Source organism: Porites lutea, chromosome 4 (genome assembly GCF_958299795.1).
Source record: "Porites lutea chromosome 4, jaPorLute2.1, whole genome shotgun sequence".
Taxonomy (NCBI): Eukaryota; Metazoa; Cnidaria; class Anthozoa; order Scleractinia; family Poritidae; genus Porites; species Porites lutea.
This window is the reverse complement of record NC_133204.1, coordinates 609,667-630,450: the sequence shown is the minus strand read 5'-3', so window position 1 is coordinate 630,450 and position 20,784 is coordinate 609,667. Positions and strand designations below refer to the sequence as shown.

Below are 20,784 nucleotides of genomic sequence, written 5' to 3'. Positions count from 1 at the left end.
TACACGCGAGATACCCGGCGTAGCAAGCGTTTCCGCTCGAGTTATTGCACAAAAGTTCGAGCGAGCGGGTGGTTTCGGGATGACGGGATTGAAGGGTCAATTAAAACATTATGTAACTCTCATAATCCTGCCATGTTCATTCTATATCTCTTTACCTGACTATTTTGCAGCGTCAGAACTCTGCAAGGCAGACTAGTGCGGCCAAAAGTTCCGTGTGTAGTGTGATGTAACACCAACTGACTACCACATGTACGCCGGCACCGTGTGTCGCACCTCAAGACCACAGCCTGTTTCAACGCGATTACCTGCCTTCCATTTTGAGAGTTTTTTGTACGTGTCATGGAATAAACTAGAAATCTTTAAAACTCTCCATATATAGTATTAAAACTACATTGCAGTTATTCTAGTGCTTTTTTTCTCAGAAGGAGGGCAATATGTTGTCTCTATTGTTCGCTTGAGACTCGAGATGTGGTTGCACGATTAACTGACCCAGTAGACAACTCGGTTAAAGTTGAGCCAATCATGTAAGGGTCTTACTGAGATATTCTGTCGGAAATATGAATTGACTCTTGCCATCGTTAATGGCAAGTTTCCAAAGTCACGTTTGCCGAATTGCATCGTGCCGACCAGAAAAGTAATATATATATATGCAAGAAAAATATTCAATAATAATATTGTAAAAAAGTTCCTCTTTGGAATTAAAATTTAAATGAACTGAATTTTCATATGCAAGTTGTGTCAAGAGACTGTTGCAAAATCAGAGTAATAATAAGGTGTCGAGACGTTTCTATACATTTTGAAAGTGAATTTCATGCATGTACTTGTTGTTGTAGAAATTATTTATTTGCCTTTATTTTTATTTTTTATGTTTGTTTTTCGTCTTTTATATAAGTACTGGATAACCTCGTAAATGTGCAATAGCCACTTTTTAAAACGTGTTACGGTATTGTTTCACTGCAGGCCAGTGGTAGATGCTCTTTTTCTTTATTTCTCGTGAAAGTTCCAGTCCCAAACGTTACGAAAATATGTTTGAAAAAATGCTTTTATATATTGTAGAATGTTCGATGCTATGCATAAAAAATATATCTTTCTCATTCCTCTCCTCGTCTTTTATGACAAGTGCACGTCAGGTAGTTAAATTTTGTACTAAATCCTTATAAATGTAGCGTATTTTTGTATGTACTTCCTAGAACTGCTTGTATGTAATAAACAGCGCCATTATTTGATATGAGCCAGGTTCTTGTTATTTTTCTGTTACGGTATGTATTAAACTGTAGCCTACGCAAATGGGGCTAACCGAAAGTGGGGCTTCAAGGCTCATTTTCTCGGCTTCGCCACTCATTGGCCCTCTCGCCAGGCAAACAAACCGCCAGCTACTCAGGCAGAGTTAATTGTTTTTCTGAAGTCACGATGAATTTACGGCAATCGGCCGTCTACATTATGTTTTCGTTCTAAAATGAAACATTCAACAACAGCTTAATTAAGAAAGTCTTTTTTATGACAAGCTTAGAGCTCAAGATTTTTCCTGAGCTCGAAGCGCGAGCGGGAGATTTTTATATCTTTTCTGGGACAAAACCGAGCGAGACTTCTAAACCCACATTATAAGAAAGAGAATTTTCAGAATACTTCTTTTGGAAAACTGATAGTCAGCGCTGTGTCAAGGACATGACATAAAGATTTTGAGATTCCTGCAGTATTTTACCTTTTCCAATAGACAATTTCGATATATTAAAATTTAGACTTGGCAGCGAGGCTAGGGGCAATAAAACAAAAGAAATCATCTTGAGACTCACCAATGACTAATAAATTTCTTTAATTTTATTTTCTTCCCCTAAGCCTCGGTGCCATGTCTATATTTTAATATATCGAAATTGGTCTATCCAAGGGGTACCAGCTTTCTGACTGTTGCAAGCTATAATCAATCACACCTATAGTGGCAAGGCAATCCTTAAAATTTGGCGTATTTATTCTATGATAGCCAGATGCATTTCCCTGGCACCCGAGCTCTGGCAGGACACCAAAAAAAATTAGGTTTTCTCGAGGAGCATGCCCACGGACCCCAAAAATATTCACACTGGCTTGAAAGAGCCCCGCCCGGCCCGGCACTCTCAAACTTGCTCCGCAGTTCCTGGATGTTGCCTCTTCGATAAATAAATATATGATGAGAAAAACAGAGACGAAAAAATAACTGTAAAAATTTCTATGAGGACAACATCCTTTTTTCTTTAAAAACAAAGGTTGTTTACTATAATTTGTTTTATATTTTTCCTGACCAATGAATAAATCCTTGCAGATTTTCAGTTTGGTATCACAGTCTAACCTCCACTAACAGCCACCTCTCCACAACGGCCAGTTTTTTGTCGCGGCGCATAGTCCATACATTGTCATAGGCTCCTGCTCTTGTTTAAACCTCTCTGCAATAGAAGCGGCCACCAAAGCGTGTCCGAGACTGCCAAAATAACCCCTCAACAACCGCCGGTTTTTTCAGCGATTGATCCCGATGGTCATAAAATTTGATCCGTATGGCGCGTTGATGATTAATCGCGGCAATCGTATTTTGATTGTGTTCCATTTATACTGCTGCAAAAAACATAGATTGTCTACGATACATTATGTATGACTGGATTACCGTATGGCACGAAATTTTTGCGGGAGTTTATTTTTGCGGATTGGCGATTTTTTGTGTTTTGCGGGGACTAATTTTTCCGATTAGAAGAGATGGGTTTTTCTTGCTGGGAATTAATTTTGCGATTTTCAGGAAGTACCCAGTACCCAGCATTGACAATATTTTCGTTTTCATCGAGTGCGCGTTATAGAAATACATATGTTCAAACAATGGCTACGGTATGCGTCAGTATTTCAGTGTATACCGCTTTGTTTCTGAACGAAAAAGACAAGTTGTAATTGAACAGACACAATTTCTTAGAACAAAAGATTATTTTTGAAGCAAGGACTAGCTTACAAAAAAGAAGGACCGAAAATATAAAACAAAAGAAGCAAGGCTGATTTTACAGTCAGGAATATATATATATATATAATTCTTTAAATAATCATTTCGGAAGGCACTGCCTCCCTTCTTCAGTGTCTTTGCATAAAATGAAAAGGTTTAAGCTAAGACGTTACAATTTGAAATGTTTGAAATCGTAACGTCTTATCTTAAACTGGCTTTTCATTATATGTAAGACCCTGAAGAAGGAAGGCAGTGCCTTCCGAAATATTGGTTAAAGAATATATATATGTATTCCTGACTATAAAATCAGCCTTGCTTCTTTTGTTTTATATTTTCGGTCCTTCTTTTTTGTAAGCTGGTCCTTGTTTCAAAAATACAATTTCTTAGTAATGTATGTTTGTGTAGTGAATTTAAGTTAGAGAATATTTACTCTGGAGAAATTTTTTGCGGTAATTTTTATTTGCGGGAACTTATTTCTGCGGATCGCTGAAAAAAAAAAAAAAACGCAAAAATCACAAAAATCAGAACCCGCAAAAATTTCGTGCCACACGGTACCATATTTAAGGATACAGTAAGCATGAACTTAGCGCAATAAAAAGGTTGTACTCCTTAAAAAAAATTGTCATATTACACCCCTACCTTCCCGTAACGGCCACTTGCCCGGCCTCAAAGTTCGACTCCAACCAGCCGCTGATAGGACTGGGAACGATAGCCCATGTCACTCCCCCCAGTCAGTCAGCCCCATCAATTAACGGTCCAGGATGTACCTAGACGCTTCATTTGCAAAACATGTCGGCTCGACTTTGTTGTTGTTGGACCATGGAGGGCTTCTCATGACGATTATCTTTGAATGAAATACGGAAACCTTTGTAGCCGATGAGTTAGAAATCAAGCGTTGAATATTTTGTTTACGTTTGTTGCGTGCTGTCTCGTGCTTCTTTGGTAAAGTGTCTTTTTCATGTCGGTGAAGTTGTGGCCATCATTCCTTTGTCGGTGTATCTTTCGGAAAGTGTAGGTGTTTTATTGAACAATTTGTCGGCCCTTTTCCAGCTTGTCGGCAATATAATCTTACGATGTTCTTCTTTGAGAGTGCCGCCATACTTTAATCGCTGTTGAAGTGTTTTGGAAACCATATCTTTCGAATGCGCGCATCTCGGAGAACGGTATACGGTTCTGATCAAGCCAGTGATTTATCATAGAAAAAGCAACCAAGTCAGTGTGCTATGGAAGTCGACGAAATAGGTAAGCACTATTCTAACTGATAAGCTTTGGGAGTTAAGATACTAACTGTGGTGTTTTGGTTTTTGGAAATTCGCTCGTGTCGCTAACACTCTCTTCGTGTCTTATAGTCGCTTTGTACGTGTTTTGAGCTGAAATGGACTAGATATGAGTACTAGAGACATACAGTGTAGCATGATACTTTGATGATTTGAACAAAGTAAATCACGCACATTTTTTCTGTGAATGCGCTAAACAGATGGTTTTCTAATTTCTTTATTTGAAGTCCCCTTTACCTACTCGTTGGATTTCTCTAATGAGCATCATTTCAAATCTCCAACTTAAGATGCATACCTTTTTCGACGATGCCATGAGCAGTTTGTCAAATGCGAAAGTTTTGTTGTCAGCGTTCTTTTTATCTGGTCGAACGCATTTTGTTTTCATCGAGTAGTATTTTTGGTATCCAAAACAATTTGTAACAGTAGACGGGTTCGGTATTCTGAAGTTTAGCCACGGGTTCATTAAAAGCGGCAAGAATAATTTTATTCCTTTGCATTTGTCCATCATATCTTTGTCCATCCAGTCGTTGATTGTTTCTTTTACATGGCTTAGCATTCCAATGTACCTTTTGCGATCAGTTTAAAAAAAGGTTTCTGTTTTATTTGGCTTTGCTTGTATCGAGAAATCTACCACATCAAATGACAACTTTATACTTCTTTGGTGCAGAAGTGTAAAGAGTTATGATAACAGCTTTTAAAAATATTATATACATGTATAATGCTTGAGTTTTAGATTCGTGGTCCCCGCTTTAGAATCATCTGATTGGTTGAAATATGGGTCTTACAGTAAAAATTATTTTCTTATGACCTTAAAAAAAATGCTGTTTGCTAGACGGAAATGCCTTTAAGTTCTCTCCTAACAGCAATGTTAAGTATTCCTTGTGGAAAGCAAATAATACTTGACTTTGAAGTAACACTGAAGCAGTAATGATAACTTTCAACTATCACCAACCCCAAGCATTAATTTATGAAAAGGCTTGGTAGTTGTCACATGGTCAGATCATTCCAAGCCACATTGTTCCATTTTATAGTCAGATCGTTCCGCAGTTTCAGTGTAAAACTCAATGTGGAGCACGCTTGTTTTGGGTTCTTAGCATAAAGAATGAGGTGTACAACCTTGTTTCTGCTTGTGGCTTTGAGGCTCGTGAAAGGTTCTGACTATATTGTTGAATGATAAATTGGAAGGATCTGGCTTGGATGGTCTGACCATACAATGAAGTGATGGGATACCATGTACGCTACGTGTATTTGACTGCCTACAAACACCAGAATTAACATTTCTGGAGTTAAATGAATAATACCAATGTATTAATCAGACATTATTTAATTCTTGCTTAGATGATATTTTTGATAGAAATATTGACCAGCTCGATGTTAGAGAAACTCCAAGGTAAGTAGATGTGGTTTCTAATTGTGATTACGATAAACTTATAGTTATCTACATGACCTGTAGTCTGCAAATAAAAGCTCTTTACAAGTATTAAAAAAACTGTTTTTCATCAGTTTATAGCAGTATTTATTTACGGTACTGATAGTCTGTAAGTTCTAAGATCAATGTCCTTTAGTTGTCAGCTCCATTGAAACAATTCTTATGTTTTTATTTCTTTAAGAATGATACTGTAACACAGTTTTTCATTATTTAAAATCAAGTAGCATCAGTGACAGCAGCTTGACCTTTGTCATTTTTAAAGATGAAAATACTTTTTCACTTTAAGTTCAGTCAAAAATCTCAAACCAGTTCTTTCTTCCTTTTTATCTTTCTTGATAACTTTTTTTACTCTCCTGACCTTTGTGTTTGATTGAGCAGTTATGTTACTTGCTTAGATCAAAACATGTACCATATTTTCCTTATTTAATGCCAAGTGCTGATTAAAGATGTGGCCTCAGAGTAAAAGTTGTATATAAGCCCCTCAGTTTTTTTGGTACAATGAAAAAGACACATACATGGGCATCAAAAACAGGCATAAAATCCTTTTCTTTAGAAAGAGCAGGCCCAAGTAATCAAAGGTTAGGTTCAAAAGGCCGAGTTCAAAAAACCTGTAAAGGCTGGGTGTGTGTCTCTCTTAGGGTCTGTTTGTATGGAGAAAAGCTGTCTATGGTAGAAGGGTCACCCACCTACCTGAGCTACCCTGGGTGACTCAACCTTTCATACATTGCCTTACAACACAAGCAGAACAGTTTACATGAGAAGCAAAAATGTTGGCACAGCTAGAAGGGTTGCCCACCTAGCTGTGTTACCCTTTTGTTATGGTACTGGGTCACCCTCCTAGCCAGGCCAACTTTTCTCCACATAAACCCTTTGGCTCAACTAGCCGGGTCAAAGGATGTGCGAACGCCGTTAGCTAAGGCAATAATTGCCCAAGCCAACAGTGCTTCTTCTCATTTAAACCCCTGATAAAGTTGCCTCAGCTGGGAGAGTGACCCTTCTATCTGAGTCAAGTTTTTGTATGAAAGGGGTCTAAGACTTACAATGTGCATCAATTGAATGTTCGGGTGAAGAAGCCAGTTTCTTACATGTAAATGAGTACTGTTGCAGCTCAGGTTAACAGCACAACTAGAAATGCGCAGTGACCATTTAAGAAAAATCGTTTTGCTTGCTGAAATTAAATAAATTCATGCGCAGCTTGACACTTGTGTTCTGTTTAGGTGGGAACTGTCAGAAGAAGAGGAATCTGTAGGAAGTGACGTGGAAACATTAGTTAATCAGCATCAATCTGCAGTAAGTTAAAAGAGGTCTCTCCGATCCTTAGACCAGCAAGGCTGGTTGCTTCTTCAGTTTTAAATTTAGTGTTAAAATCAAGGCTGTGCTCTAAGAATAATTAAAGAGAGGCCAGCGCTCTAAACCTGTGAAAAACGAGCATACCCTGTGCTTGTTTTTTTTTTTAATGAAAAACTGTGATTTTGTAATCGCTAAAGAGCAAAACAAGGTACCAGGTGCCACTGGAGCACAGCCCGGAAGGTTAGGGTTTTTTGGTTACTTGCTTAACTCTTATCGTTCCTTCTGGTTCATTTGCATTATTTATCTGTGCTATGCCTGGTCAGCACGTTTTGTTTTACCGCAGAAGCATAATACAGTCTAAATCTTGGCACTTCACATGCTGGGCCGAGTTGTTTGAAGTCTGATTAACGCTTAACCCAGGGTTAAATTTAACTCGGTTTTCTTTTTCTTGTGTTCTAGAACATTTTCTCAGATAATTTTCTCTGTTATTTTTAGAGCTTCCAATCATCAACTTGTAAAAAACTGAAATGCTTTTTAAGCTTTCATTTTGAATTCAAATCTCGCACTAACCCAGGGTTATCTTAATCCAGCTTTGAACAACTCGGCCCAGGTGGCCACTTAAGAGTCACTGGTTTGACTGTGTTTGGGTTTCTGTCATAATATACACTGTAGGTAGAAATGTGTAACTTGTAGCCCATAGTTTACATGTAACACAACATACAATGTGACATAGCTTTATTATTTATATAGCACAAAATACATGGGTATATGATCTAATGAGCTGTACCTTTTCATGTGGCGTACCTTGCTCATGCAAATCAACTCTCTCTCTGCGAGATCACAGTTGTTTATTGTACATGAATGAGTTATATGCAGTGGTTTTGGTAGCTTTTGAAGAAGATATCAGAGCTAGCCAACTAGAGTGCAAGAGAACATAGTACTGGCAGCTGCTTTTTTTATGAAACCACTGATAATGACTTTTAACTAGAGCAAGTGTTAGAACCAACAGTTTTGTAATCTATGTTTTAGAAGAAAATGGCAAATGGCCAGTTACCAAGACAGAAAATGTCTCCAAGGACTGTTCCCACATCAGCTCCTCCTACAGCTAGTCTAGGCCAGACTCTGGCCATGAAACAAAGTAGCCCCATGTTACATCCCAGTGTTGCACCAACCCAAAGCCCTGTCATGAAAAGAAGCACTGACAGTCCTGTTCCTAAAGTAAATATGCCTTGTTTGCCACGAAATACAAGCTCAGGGGGAAGCATAAAGAGTAGTCCATCACCAAAGTTGTATAGACATCCTTTGGACAAGGAGAAGATTGATGCGTTGGTTAAGTCTGCATATAAAGAGACAAGTGATTCTGTAAAGGTAATGCTGGCATGACTCTAATGTGTACAGTCAAACTCAGAAAACCATGAACAACTTGAACATTTCAGGAATTATGTCAGGGTGAAAAGAAAGTCAGTTTTACCACTTGCTCTTGGGTTAAGCAGTAGCTAGAATGTACTAACCCAAGAGTCATTTTGACTAGCCTAAAAATAATTCTTGATGAACAGGACTAATGATAATTGATCAATGTTTATTAATAAATTGCACCACACATTCACCTGAAGTGTAATGCAATACTTGTTTTTACAAAATTAATGATCAACTTGAAAAATAAGGATTTTTCAATTTGTCTTTTAAGACAAAGTACATGTTTTACTCATGCAATTTTGTTAATTCCCAAAAAGACTTCACATGCCTGTCAGGCAAGTTAAGAACAGAGATTGGTAGCCTGAGCTCACAAAATCCACTAGCCCTGGCTTGTTGGACAAGACTTTCTTTGCATGCTGCATGATGAATATTGTATTGTGACCAATCACAACTATGATCAGAAAAAATGAGCAAGCCACAAAAGTTCAGACTAACATTATCATTGTTGCTTGTGGTTTAGTTTTCTTACACCTGATTGGCATTTCCTTGCAGCACAATGACATTTGGGAAATCTTTCTGGTGTAACGGTTTTTTGAGCTCAAAGTCATAGTTTAGGATTTCAAATAGTCAGTCATTGTTTCCTTTATAATCAGATATTTTTTAAAGGAAAACAGTCTACAGTAATGATTACAGGACAAGTTGGTCACGCTTTGTGAATTTTCTTAAACAAAATCACAGAGCATGACATTGATAATATTTGCATTGTCATTGTGGAAGAAATGCATTGTCGTAGTACAACGTGACATGACTCAGTAAGCACAGAATTCAAAAGATGCTCTGTTAACCTTTGTCAGTTTTTAACTTTCATGGTTTTGTTCCATTCAAACTAGGATTTTGGTGCCAGTGAAAGAGGGCAAAACCCAGTTCAGTTAGGAAAGGGCAAGTCATTGTCCAACAGGGAAACTCCTGATGTTCATGTGTGGGATGAAGATGATGTTGACTCACTAAAGGTACAGTACAGTGACAGTAATACAGTACATGTAGCTCTGTTGTCAAAGCTGCTGGTCATAAGATAAACAAAGTCAGTGAGTGTTAATAGATTTAATAATTATTTTCTTCAAGCCGTAATGAATAATATTGCTACTAACAGTACAGAGTAGTTTCTAGTTCACCGGTACATGAAGTAATGGCTGACAGTTTTCTTAATGTCTACATGCACCATACCTTTATGTATGACCCTTATTTTTTCAGCAAATTTTAAGTTAGAGACAAAGTTTATGACAGAGTACATGTACATTTTTGTTTATAGTGTCTGATACTGAATGGATTTGTTCTTGCTGCATGACTAAATCTTGAATGATGTTTTCAGGATTTTACGGGTAATGATCGTAAGAAGGAAGAAAAATATATGGAAAGAACTGATGAAGTGATCTATCAACGAGCTGCCGAGGAACACATACGAAGACCTCCTTTGTGGCACGATGAAGAAGTTGATTCAGTCAGAGTAAGAACTGGTTTTCCTGCCTGTTTCTAAGGTTTCTATTTAAAATTTGGTGTGATAAAGATTTTTATCCTTTCTGTTGAGTATACTTGTGTATATATTAATTATTTGTTATATAATTTTATTAAAGCTCGAAGATTGTTTTTGCACTAACTTAGCATAAATGTGGTACAGTGACTGTCCTATCAGTGGTTATCTAGTTCAGCTGTACAGTGGGTATTCTATTCGTTGTATTTGTGCAGTATCTTGTTGTTACTGATTTGGATCCCAACACTTTTTTGATGGTGCCCATGTTAGAGAGTAGAGATAATTTAATTGACAATAGAGACCTAAACCTCATCTCAAGTGGTAGCTCACTTATTTGGTGACTTCTCTTTTTCCTGATAAATCGTCTTCAAAGTGACATTCAGATGAAAAAGAATTCCATATATGATTAAGAAGCAAAGGAAATTATTCTAAAATGTAGTATTATCCTCCCAAACATGTTGTGATGTTTTTGTGTGCAAAAAACCTTGCTGTAAGTCTAATACCTTGTGCCATGTAAACTTTCAGGATTTCAGCCGAACCACTGGTAAACAAGAGCCTACCTCAGGCTTAGCAAGCCAGCAATTAAGCAGACTTCCCTCTGATGAGCATCTCTGTCTTTCTCCACCCTGGAATGAAGAAGATGATGGACCTGTTGGAGTGAGTTATATACTGTTATTTACTGTAATACATTGGTTGGGTACTCATCTTGTACTCAAACAATTTACTGGCATCTGAGTAGCAGTTATAGTAATAGTACTAAGCATCATGTAATTAAAAACATTTCCTCACTGCCATGCTATAAAGTTTTATTTTGATGATAATTATTGAAGGGTAAGAGTCTATCTGACTAATTTCAACCTAATCAGAATTATTCACTAAAAAGTGAAAATGTGAAAATTTACCTTTCTTCAGTTAACGATGTTTTTAACACCCATGTGACAGAGCATAAGAAGCATACATTATTTGCAGTTATGCTCTAATTTCTTTTTTTACATATGAAGTATTCTTCCATCCCTACTTTAATGAAGTTGTCATTTTAAGGTTTGCATGTGTTAGAATTCCTACTATTTGTTTTACATATTGTTTGATAAGCTTGGCATGTGTAAGAATTGTTGAAATTCTGGTACATACACCAGCATAAGACATACCACACCTGAAAAACACCTAAGTTTTCTTTCAACTTTGTCCAGTAAGTAGGGGAGGGCAACATTTGACTTACAGTAAGCAAGGTCATTTTAAAGTGCATAATACTATTTTTCTTTCAATGTTTTGATTCAGTTATCAAAGAACTATTTTTTCTCTGAAGACATAGTTTCCTACTGCTGAATTTTACTAGATAGCTGCATTAAGGCAAACAAAAACAAACTCTGTAATCTCTAATACCAAACATTCACTTGATTATGTCAATGACTCAGCCCAGTTGTGTTTCTGTTCTAGAATACCCATTATTAGGAAGCTTAAAAGACAATAGCAATGACAACGATAGTGGTGAAAACATTTCTTAAAAACTTAATTCACACTGTTTCAAAAGTCAACATTCTTTATTCCTTGTCCTTCAGCCTGTAAAATGTTGGTGAATAATAATAATAATAATATTTTTGTCTTGAGTTGATTTCTAAAGGACTGTATGTAACTTTTCCTGTGTTCATGTCCTCCACAACATCAAAGAAATGTACAAAAACCCAAGATTCATGTGCAAAGTTGTTGTTTTGCTTACCTAAACATATTGCTCTTATGACACTCTCATTGCCGTTGTCGTCATTGCTTGAGCTCCCTTTTAAACGCACTTGTAGAGTTGTGCATATCAGTCAACTTTGAACAGAAATGAAAGGAAATTTCTGTTTTTTTTTGTTTTTTTTTACCAGGATTTTGTTCCAGTTACTGAACAGCCAGTAGTAAAAAATTTCAGCATCAATAACATGGTAATGGAGGAGAGAATGCGTCAAGCTGGTCAGCAGCCACCTCCATGGCATGAGCAAGATGAAGTGGATTCCACAAGAGTGAGTAAAACATCTTTTTGTGCTGTTGGAAAAAATGACCAGTACCTCTCTTCAGTTATTGGAGTCATACAGAAATCTTCAAAGTTCTTTTGGTTGTTAACCCTTATTTTATACTGTGATTTGAAGCATATTGTTCCAGAAAATAAAGGTTTATGAAATCCCCAAATGTAGCATAGGCATGCGTTAATACTGCCGTAATGAATAAAAGTAACATGAACCGGTTTTCAAGATTATTTGCAGCTGTCATGGCCAACCTAATCCCTTTTATACGTACATCCCTTTATCCATACTACAAGATAAGATTAAGCTTTTTCCTAACAGGCTTATGGTGTGTATGATGTAAGTGAGAAAGTGGTAAGAGCATTCATCTCCCACCAATTTGGCCTGGGTTCAAATCCTGATGTTGACATCAAATTTGATTGAGTTTGTTGATGGTTCTCTCCCTTGCCACTCTTCTCAAAAAACAACAATGCATTTCCAATAGTTATTATAATTCAATCTGGAACACAGGGATACATTTAAAAAACGAATTATTAAGAACTTCTAAGTGTTTCGTGGGTAAACGATATTATTACAATTCATGTAATATCGTGCAGCATGTTTCCACTTCATAATAATCCATCATTCCACTTTGAGTTGTTTTGGCTGTGTCGTGTGACAGTATTTGACTGAGGGAAAAGAAGTAGTCAGTTTGACTTCTGAATCAGGAGTTGAAGAAACTGGGGGATTCTACCAAGTTTTGGGTGTTATCAGAGATTATGGATAATTCTGCACCAAAGCTACATTTGGTGCTCACGTAATGTGTATTTGTGTACTTAGGACTTTGCTGAACAGTATCGTAAAACAAGATCAATGGAAAACTCCAGGCGACCATCAGAGGAGAATATTTACTTGACACCACCTTGGATGGAGGATGAGCAGCAATCTTGTGGGGTAAGTCCATCGATGTTAAAAAATGATAAACCAAGTAATTCATAATGGAAATAGTGAGCATACACTCATCTATAGCAGTACTTATGGTGCCTAAAGTGATTTTTTTACAATAACTGAGTGAATTCTTGAGCACTACTGTGAACTTACTTAAAAGCCCTGGGTGTACATGTCTTTGTAAGGGGTTTTAGGAGTGCTTATAAACAGAGGGGCTTAGGACGAGATTATAACCGGAATAGAAAAAGTGCTTCGAAATAAGCTATAGAATTGCTGATCAAAATATGTTTTGCATGCACGGTCGAACCTCGATTATCAGGACCTTGATTATCTGGACTTTTCGATTATCTGGACTCTCAATTATCCTGACTATTAATTTTACTCAAGTCCTAACGAGTCCGGATAATCGAGGTTCCACTGTAATGGCTTTTAATTAAGCTTGAAAACTTCACAAAAAATTGAATTCATTTCAATAAAAGCTAGCGGGGGGGTGTTGGAGGGCTCATAATTGGCTGTATTTTTTTGATAACAGGTAGGTGAACCTATATCTGGGAGGGTGGGGTGGGGGGCACTTATAAATGTCAGTTATTTGGCTGGGAAATATGACCTGTGAGAATGTAGGCTATGGAAGTGATGTAATAGATGTCACAATTTGTTTCTCTGTCTTTCACACGTTACTTAACAATAAAATTAGCTTGCTAGAATTGGATGTTTAATTTTAAAGCAAGTAGACAATAATACTGTTTACCACTGTCTGTACAGTCATGGTTCATACCATAAAAACCATTCTGTGGTGGCTTGTGATTCCACTTGAGTTTTGAACATTTCCTACCATGGGCAATGAAAAACATTAAATGGCTGCTTATTTGTTAGATGGTTCTATTTTATTACTTAAAGCGCCAGATCTTGATACATGTAAGATTTCTGCTCTATTCCTGTCTTGTGGAGGGCTGCCCATTGTTCTCAGGAATAATTAAAGTAGGGAATACAGTGGTATGCTAGTCTGTTTTTCGTCTTTAGTATTTCAGCGCTTTAATAATTTACTGTTTTTTACAGGGTCGAGCAGGATTTGATCATTCTGCATCAAGTAGGTCATATCGCATGACCCTCGAAGAGCAGAGAGCCATTGAAGAGGAAGCAAGAAACTTAGGGATGACAGAAGCTGAAGATAAAGTTCAGGCGCTCCGGGAGGAAAAAGCCAAAGAAAAAGTTCATCCTGGAGTAGCAGCTCCAGTACCTGGCAGAGACAGTGGCTTTGGTAGCGAACAGGATCCTCATACTCAGGAAACCGGACAAGGTAAAGATTCGTGCGTCAATTCTCTCTCTACTTATATTTCCATTAAATTGATCTTTTTGGGTCGACCCCAAAAACATTTATAAGGATTTGTATGGAGTTTTCTAAGCATAACTGGGCTACGATCTCAGAGACAATTTGCCCCGAAATGCTCATTTTTGGCAAGTAGGCCTCTTGAACATTGTTCTTTCAGAATATCCTGACGAATCCCATAATTTCAGAAATTTCATTTTTATGACGTCACACTTTAGTACTCTATTTTGCGCGAGAAAAATATTCTGAGTCGTGGCATGGGCTTTTTAAAGTACAATAAGTATTTTGCAGAAGTTTTGTGTAATACCCAGAAACTTTTTTATTATTTCACTAAACTGACCTTTAGCCAACTCTCCACATACAGTTGTTTATGTGAGTTTTTTGCCACATGAAAAAGTGTGTTCAATCTTAAATGATTGTGGGATAAATTCCTCCCGGTCCGTCTGTGATTCCTTGTTGTAGGTTTTTAACGCAAAATTACAACAGAAAATTTGGTTCTGCACGTCCATTGAGTTGAGAAAGCTATTTTACCACCTTAAATAGGGTGAAAAGCTGACGTTTGGAGTGACAGCCCTTCGTCAGTGCGAATTTATTAGACGCAGCTCCTCAATTTCTTTAGAAACTAACCCTTCATTCATTATTTTTTTTAACAGGTCCACCCAACAGTGGCGTCTTAACCCAAGGAGTTGCGAGCATCACTAAGGATGTTAAGACAGATCCCACAATATTGAAACCTCTTTCTGTTGTCAGTACAAATGCAAAGCATAATATTCTGCAAAGCATTAAACCAACAGCTACACAGACAAAGATGTCAACTGTCGTGAACCCAGCTGACGACATTAGGCGTGTCAATGAACCATTGCCCAGCAACAGAGAACGGCCGCACAGGTGCACCACCGCCCCTCAAGAGATCAGACCAGGCTTGGCCACAGGAAACCCAACTGGCGGGGAGTCTGCTGCTACTCAATCGAGAGGTATGGCCAGAAGCGTGAGTCAGACCAGCGTGGAAGCAATATGTTATTCACCGCATGACGCGGTGGAAGGCTTGGAGACGTCCAGCGTGGTTAGTTTTGCCAGCACTGCTGCTACACATCATGATCTTGACACGCGGATCGACATGGTTCAGTCACTCTTATCCATGCTAGGAACACATGATAAAGACGATATGTCCCGGACTTTGTTAGCTATGTCCAACAGTAAAGACAGCTGTGCCGCAATGCGGCAGTCAGGTTGTTTACCCCTGCTTATTGATCTACTCCATGGCAAAGGCATTGCTGACAAAAATGCGCGTCGTGAGGCACGCGCGCGAGCTGGCTTGGCGCTACACAATATTGTTTACTCAAATGTGGAAGATAGGCGTGGACGTCGCGAGGTTCGAGTTTTAAGATTGTTGGAAATTGCTCGTGCGCATTGTGATGTGATACAGTTCAAAGGACTTCCCGTGCATCCTTGCGCGGAACGTTGGTATCCACCTCTGAGGGATTATGGGCCAGGACCTGCCGTAGCGGCTCTTATGAAGCTTTCGTTTGAAGAAGATCATCGCAAGGCCATATGCGAGCTAGGAGGGCTTCAAGCTATTGCAGAACTATTACAAATTGATCATCAAATCAACGAACACTGTAAAGATTTCTACAGCATCAGTCTGAGGAAGTATGCGGGTATGACACTCACAAACCTGACTTTTGGCAACGTCAAGAACAAGAACCTTTTATGTAGTATTCCTGGTGCTGTGGAAGCCATAATAGCTCAGCTGAACACTGTTGAAGAAGAAGAGATCATTCAAGTCTCTGCAAGCGTGTTGAGGAATCTCTCCTGGAGAGCCGATGAACTTTGTCGCAAGACCTTGCGTGACGCTGGTGCAATCAGTGCGCTGTTATCCGCGGCGCAAGCAGTTCACGGTGAGCCCGCGCTCAGAACAACACTCAGTGCTCTGTGGAACCTGTCAGCTCACTGTTCGGAAAACAAGTCAGAAATATGTGCTGCTCCTGGTGCCCTGAAATTCCTTGTCAAGTGTTTGAAATATTCCAGCCCATCTGGAAATATCTCCGTGGTAGAAAGTAGTGGAGGGATACTGAGGAACCTTTCATCTCACATCGCTGTGCGACCAGATTACCGCAAGACTCTCCGTGATTGTGGCTGTTTTCAAGTGCTGCTGTGCCATCTTCGTTCGTCGAGCCTTAGGGTTGTTAGCAATGTTTGTGGCGCCTTATGGAATCTGTCAGCCCGGTGTTTGGAGGATCAAGAGCTTCTGTGGGAATTGGGAGCAGTTTCGCTCCTCAAATCTCTCGTCAATTCTAAGCATAAAGCCATCTCGCAATCATCAACTGCCGCCCTGCGCAACCTCATGGCCGTTAAACCTTCAAGTTCCACCGACAGCGAGTCAGTTTCTTCTAGAGCAGCAAGACTTAATCGAAGCATGCCCGCAAACATGCGAACAGCGGCAGCTCAAGCACAATTAAAAAGTGACGTAGCAAGGTTGAAAAATCGTTCACCTAGAGCCCAGTCTCCTCAGCTTCAAGTCCAAGGTACCCAACAGTCCCTCACAGTAAACCAGATTGTCAAGCGAAACTACGAACCTCCAGCCTACGATGTTGCTGTGAGTAACATTCAACAAAGCATGGTTTCCCAGCCAATTTATCCTCAAGGCCAAGCTGTCCAGCAGGGCGAGTCATTCTTCCCAGGTGTTACAAGGCTGGATATTGAGGTAGCCGCGAATCAGAAGCAGGCGTCAGCAAGAAAGAAGACTGGATCATCAGGATCTCTCGCTCATTCAAGCTCTAGCTCCAACCATGGCGCTGCCGCCGCCGCTGGTCAGGAGGAAGAACCCAGTACTTCTCTCATACGTACAAGATCAGATATTGGACCCAGGTCCCTCGCTGGCAGACAAAGACGAGCAAAGACACGTGGTGGTGACTCCAACAGTGTCGGAAACGGAGCTTCTTTTGACGGTCGAAATAACGCGCATTTTAAGTGGAGTCAAAGTAATGACTCTTTATCCAAGCATCGCAGACAGCCTCACAGAGATATGAGCTGTAAGAAGGAACATGACAGGCTTGATGGTGACCAGCGTTGCTTAGGACCAGCTTCAGGACCCCGACCCCATCATTCTCGATCATCTAGCGATGGCTGTGCAGTAATTCCATTGCTGAGTGATTCATATCCCCTACACGTATCACACAAACCCAAGAAGACTGAAAGTTTAAAAGAAAAGGAGTCTGTTGCAGAACGGTCTGTGCTGTCTCGGATCAGGAATGCGGTTCATAAGAATACAGAAAGGGGTGTGGGACACGCCCAGCAGTCAGTACCTCAGCAAGGGGACGGCATGTCTCTTATTTCGCCAAGCACTGCGCGGAGGCTCAATCAGTGGACCAACAGCGAGTTTGGAGAAACCTATGAAATGGCGGAGTTAATTCCAAAGGAAGTAAATGAAGTGAGATCGCGACAAGCACCAGATCAGTCCAGTACATCACGATCTTACCAAAGGAGCGCGCAAAAATTCAAATCTTACCGCGACTCGGACTCTGAGATTGACTCCGAGGTAGAAGTACACTTATTCGGACAAGCTCGGAAACCGACGGGATACCCCGAGGCAAGCAATGCTTGGATTCAAAACGGAAAATCGGAAGTCAATTCTCATCGCTCTGCGGACACTGAGAGCGTTGCATCGTCGACCTGCAGCTGCGAACACGTTGAAAACATCTGGATTCGCCGCCCAGAATCCAAAAACTCAAAGTCCACTTGTGGGAAATGTAGTCGCTCGCGAAAAGGAAAGAGTTCGGAGAAAAGTGCTGTTAATAAGCCGATGGTGAAAAGCAGACGAGATTCCACGGATTCTCCAATATCAAGTCCGAACTTTCATCGAGTGTTTCAGAAATCAACTGGACGAGAACAGAAGAACGCTGAGATATTGGATCCTAGCAAAAGAGGAGTGAAAGTTACATCGCTTTGAACTTCCCACGAACTACAAAACGAGAAGAACAAAACAGTTTTGTTAAGATTGGTGCAATAACACTTAAAAGCAACATTTGAAAGGCTTCTTAACTTTCTAATCTAGTACCCTAACAATTGCATAATATCTTGCGTTTTTATTTGTTCTACTGATTGGTAAGTGAATGTCAGGTTCGCAAAATTCGGAAGTCTTGAAAACTGCTCTGAGTCCTTATTCTAAGTACGGTGACTTGTTTAGAATTGTAAGTGACGTGGTGTACTGTTGTAGATCCTATAGGATCCAAATAATTTCTTGTAAAATGTCTACTTGTCTTAGAGTGAAACCAGACTCTTACCCAGTCGCTATTTACGTGTTTTTGAGGTGAGAGAAAATTGGGGTTAAGTTAAGGCGCGTGGGGGCTCATGGGAAGGAAGTCTGGGTACGAGTCTGGAGTGAAAGTTAGCTTTGGGCGGTGATGGGTCCCTAAGATTTCCGCGCGACTTACTTGGCTAAACACTTGCCTTCGCGCCTAAGATACAAAATTGAGCTTGCTTGCAGTTAATACTGATAGACCCATGACCTTATTAAAACGGGTATAAACTGGTAGTGTATAGTTTGTTCAGTCATTAGGCAAGTGAAATACCGCTATATTTCAAATGTTTGTTTTAAAATGGAAATTCGTGAATCACAAAACGTACAACTCGGGTAGAAAAAGTCACAACATTTATTTGCGTTGGTAACTTGGAAACTGCTGGGTTCTATAAAGCAAGCATTGAGTGTTCATGCCGGACAATCTAGGTCGTTAAAGGTTTTGTTGGTACCAGTGCCGGGTCAAAAACCAGTGCGAGGAAAAGGTGTAGGAAGTTACATGGTTTTTTGACACTTGTAAATTCTAAATAATAAAAAGAATAATATTTTTGAAAAGTGACTTTATGATGGTTTATGGAGCTACCAATATTCCATGGAATGGGATTTATTTACAGCAGGCGAGTTTCCGTTTACGGCATCTTGCACAATGCAACTTAAGATTTAGGGTCTGTTTACATGGACGTGGGGCCCCAGATAGGTGGAGTAATCAGCCTGCCCATATTATCTTTCATTTTAATTTGATCACGTTTACATGATAGGTGGGGTGAATATATGAGATGGAGAGGCGAATTACCCACCTTTAAGGGCTATCTCACCGACATGGTGTCCCCCAAGTCCATGTAAACAGGCCATTAGTCCTGGATTAAGTGCGAATTATCTGAAACCATTCTCTTTTTTCCGGAAAATTTTCTCGCATGATATGAGGGATAACCCAGCCAAAGCGGGCGGGTCGAGGGATATAGGAAGCAAAGAAAACACAAAAAAATATTTCGAAAAAGAGAATAGTTGTTTAGCAGCCCCACTCAATCTTAAGTTCCGTTTCTTGATGCAAACGGACCCTCGATCGCAGCTAATATATAAATTTATGTTAACCATAAGAGACGCTTTACTCATGTCTGGGAAAGAGAGTGTTAGTTCATCCAACTCGTACTCTCTCGCTTCCGGGCGTAAAAGAAATGCAGTTCCCCGATTAAAAAAGAGAGAAAGAGCACCGTCATACTGTGTACCGGAAATTTAACTGAAAGTTTCTAAACTATTATACAACAACTTCTATTTGGTCCCGAGGGAGACCAACATTAATATAATCTATCTCTAAAATATAAGTCATGTGTGGCATTATTCGACTTCATCGAACGGCATACTGCAGTTCTTACTGAACCCAATAGACCTTTTTTTATTAAATGAAGACAGCGCCGTTATTCAGACCCCAAAGAGTGCAAAGTCATGCTTTACAAATTCATTGAAATTTAACTGATGTGAAATTCAAATTCACTGAAAATTCAGTGAGGTTAGTTCCACCTCTGAGCATTATTTGGCTGATGGAGTGTCCAAAGTGAATTTTTTCCACTTGCATTTCCTCGTTTCACCATTGGCTTGAAGATTTCCTGCAAACTTTCCACAAGCCAATCAAGCGTGAATCCCAAAACAATCATGATGTGGTTGCTAAGCATTTCCCGCGCTGTACCGAGAAGCCGCGATGTTGTTACTGTATTCCTAGTTCTGATTGGCCCATTGCGATGACTTTCGCATTCAGTTTACAACAATTCTGCCACATCGTGAAGAATTTTCTTTAAGGTTTGGCTGTTGGGGCGTCGTAGAAGCCGATTACATCCAAAGCTCTTTCATCTGGAAAAAGCTGCTGCACGAGCTTAACAACAAATTTTGGCCCCTCCATGAGGGAATGCAGAGGATTTGCTATGAAGGAATGAGCTTCTATGATATACTCGGCGAGGGAAGCGTACTGTTTACTAACTCGTAAAGCTTCCAGGTTAGTAAGTGCTTGCTCGGCTTCAGCAGTGGATGTAACGATTCTTCCTCCTGGTGCTAGCTGTTTGGCCTTAACAAAAATAAAACAAGCGCAAGTGTTACGCAGCAGTCATCTGTCAGTCTCCTATTTATACAAATCTTAAGATCGGACGACGGCAACGACAACTTCAAATAAGCAATACGTTAAATACGCAATGCTGCACATTTCTTTGCCGTCACTGCACGACTACGATGTGAAAATGCCTTGTTTCACGTTTAATGGAGGACGTGAACAAGCAACTACGAAATTTTCTCTCTATTTTTTGTCTTGAATATAGTTCTTAGGAATTCAACTCCAGAAAAGTTCGCCAACATTTC

General features: G+C 39.5%; 3 protein-coding genes across 5 annotated transcripts in view; 2 read left to right on the top strand and 1 right to left on the bottom strand.

Annotated features, from left to right (window-relative positions):
• The window catches only part of LOC140935102 (uncharacterized), a 30,749-nt gene extending 29,518 nt beyond the window's left edge, over positions 1-1,231 (top strand). For both annotated transcript variants that reach the window (XM_073384637.1, XM_073384636.1), the window contains one exon: positions 171-1,231. In XM_073384637.1, coding sequence (XP_073240738.1) covers positions 171-230 — 60 coding nt within the window. In that variant the 3' untranslated portion in view covers positions 231-1,231. The remainder of the gene's footprint in view (positions 1-170) is intronic.
• A 2,487-nt stretch (positions 1,232-3,718) lies between these two features.
• On the top strand, positions 3,719-18,996 carry LOC140935099 (uncharacterized). Of its 2 annotated transcripts, none has more exons than XM_073384634.1 (11): positions 3,719-4,192; positions 5,566-5,617; positions 6,874-6,946; positions 7,979-8,314; positions 9,253-9,372; positions 9,732-9,866; positions 10,416-10,547; positions 11,756-11,890; positions 12,710-12,823; positions 13,874-14,114; positions 14,798-18,996. In XM_073384634.1, the coding sequence occupies exons 1-11, from the start codon at positions 4,174-4,176 to the stop codon at positions 18,091-18,093; spliced, it is 4,653 nt and encodes a 1,550-aa protein (XP_073240735.1). In that variant the 5' UTR covers positions 3,719-4,173; the 3' UTR covers positions 18,094-18,996. The 2 variants fall into 2 exon arrangements, with proteins under 2 accessions (XP_073240735.1, XP_073240734.1); XM_073384633.1 differs by having other exon boundaries at positions 7,976-8,314.
• LOC140935100 (ectopic P granules protein 5 homolog) overlaps positions 18,779-20,784 on the bottom strand; it is a 41,208-nt gene continuing 39,202 nt past the window's right edge. The window contains exon 55 of the mRNA XM_073384635.1: positions 18,779-20,497. Within this exon, the coding sequence (XP_073240736.1) occupies positions 20,231-20,497 (267 nt within the window). The 3' untranslated portion in view covers positions 18,779-20,230. The remainder of the gene's footprint in view (positions 20,498-20,784) is intronic.

Excerpts from the sequence above, each read along its gene's own strand:
- LOC140935099 (XM_073384633.1), top strand. Across the intron at positions 8,315-9,252 it reads AGACAAGTGATTCTGTAAAG|GATTTTGGTGCCAGTGAAAG; the intron begins GTAATGCTGGCA and ends CATTCAAACTAG. Across the intron at positions 14,115-14,797 it reads TACTCAGGAAACCGGACAAG|GTCCACCCAACAGTGGCGTC; the intron begins GTAAAGATTCGT and ends TTTTTTTAACAG.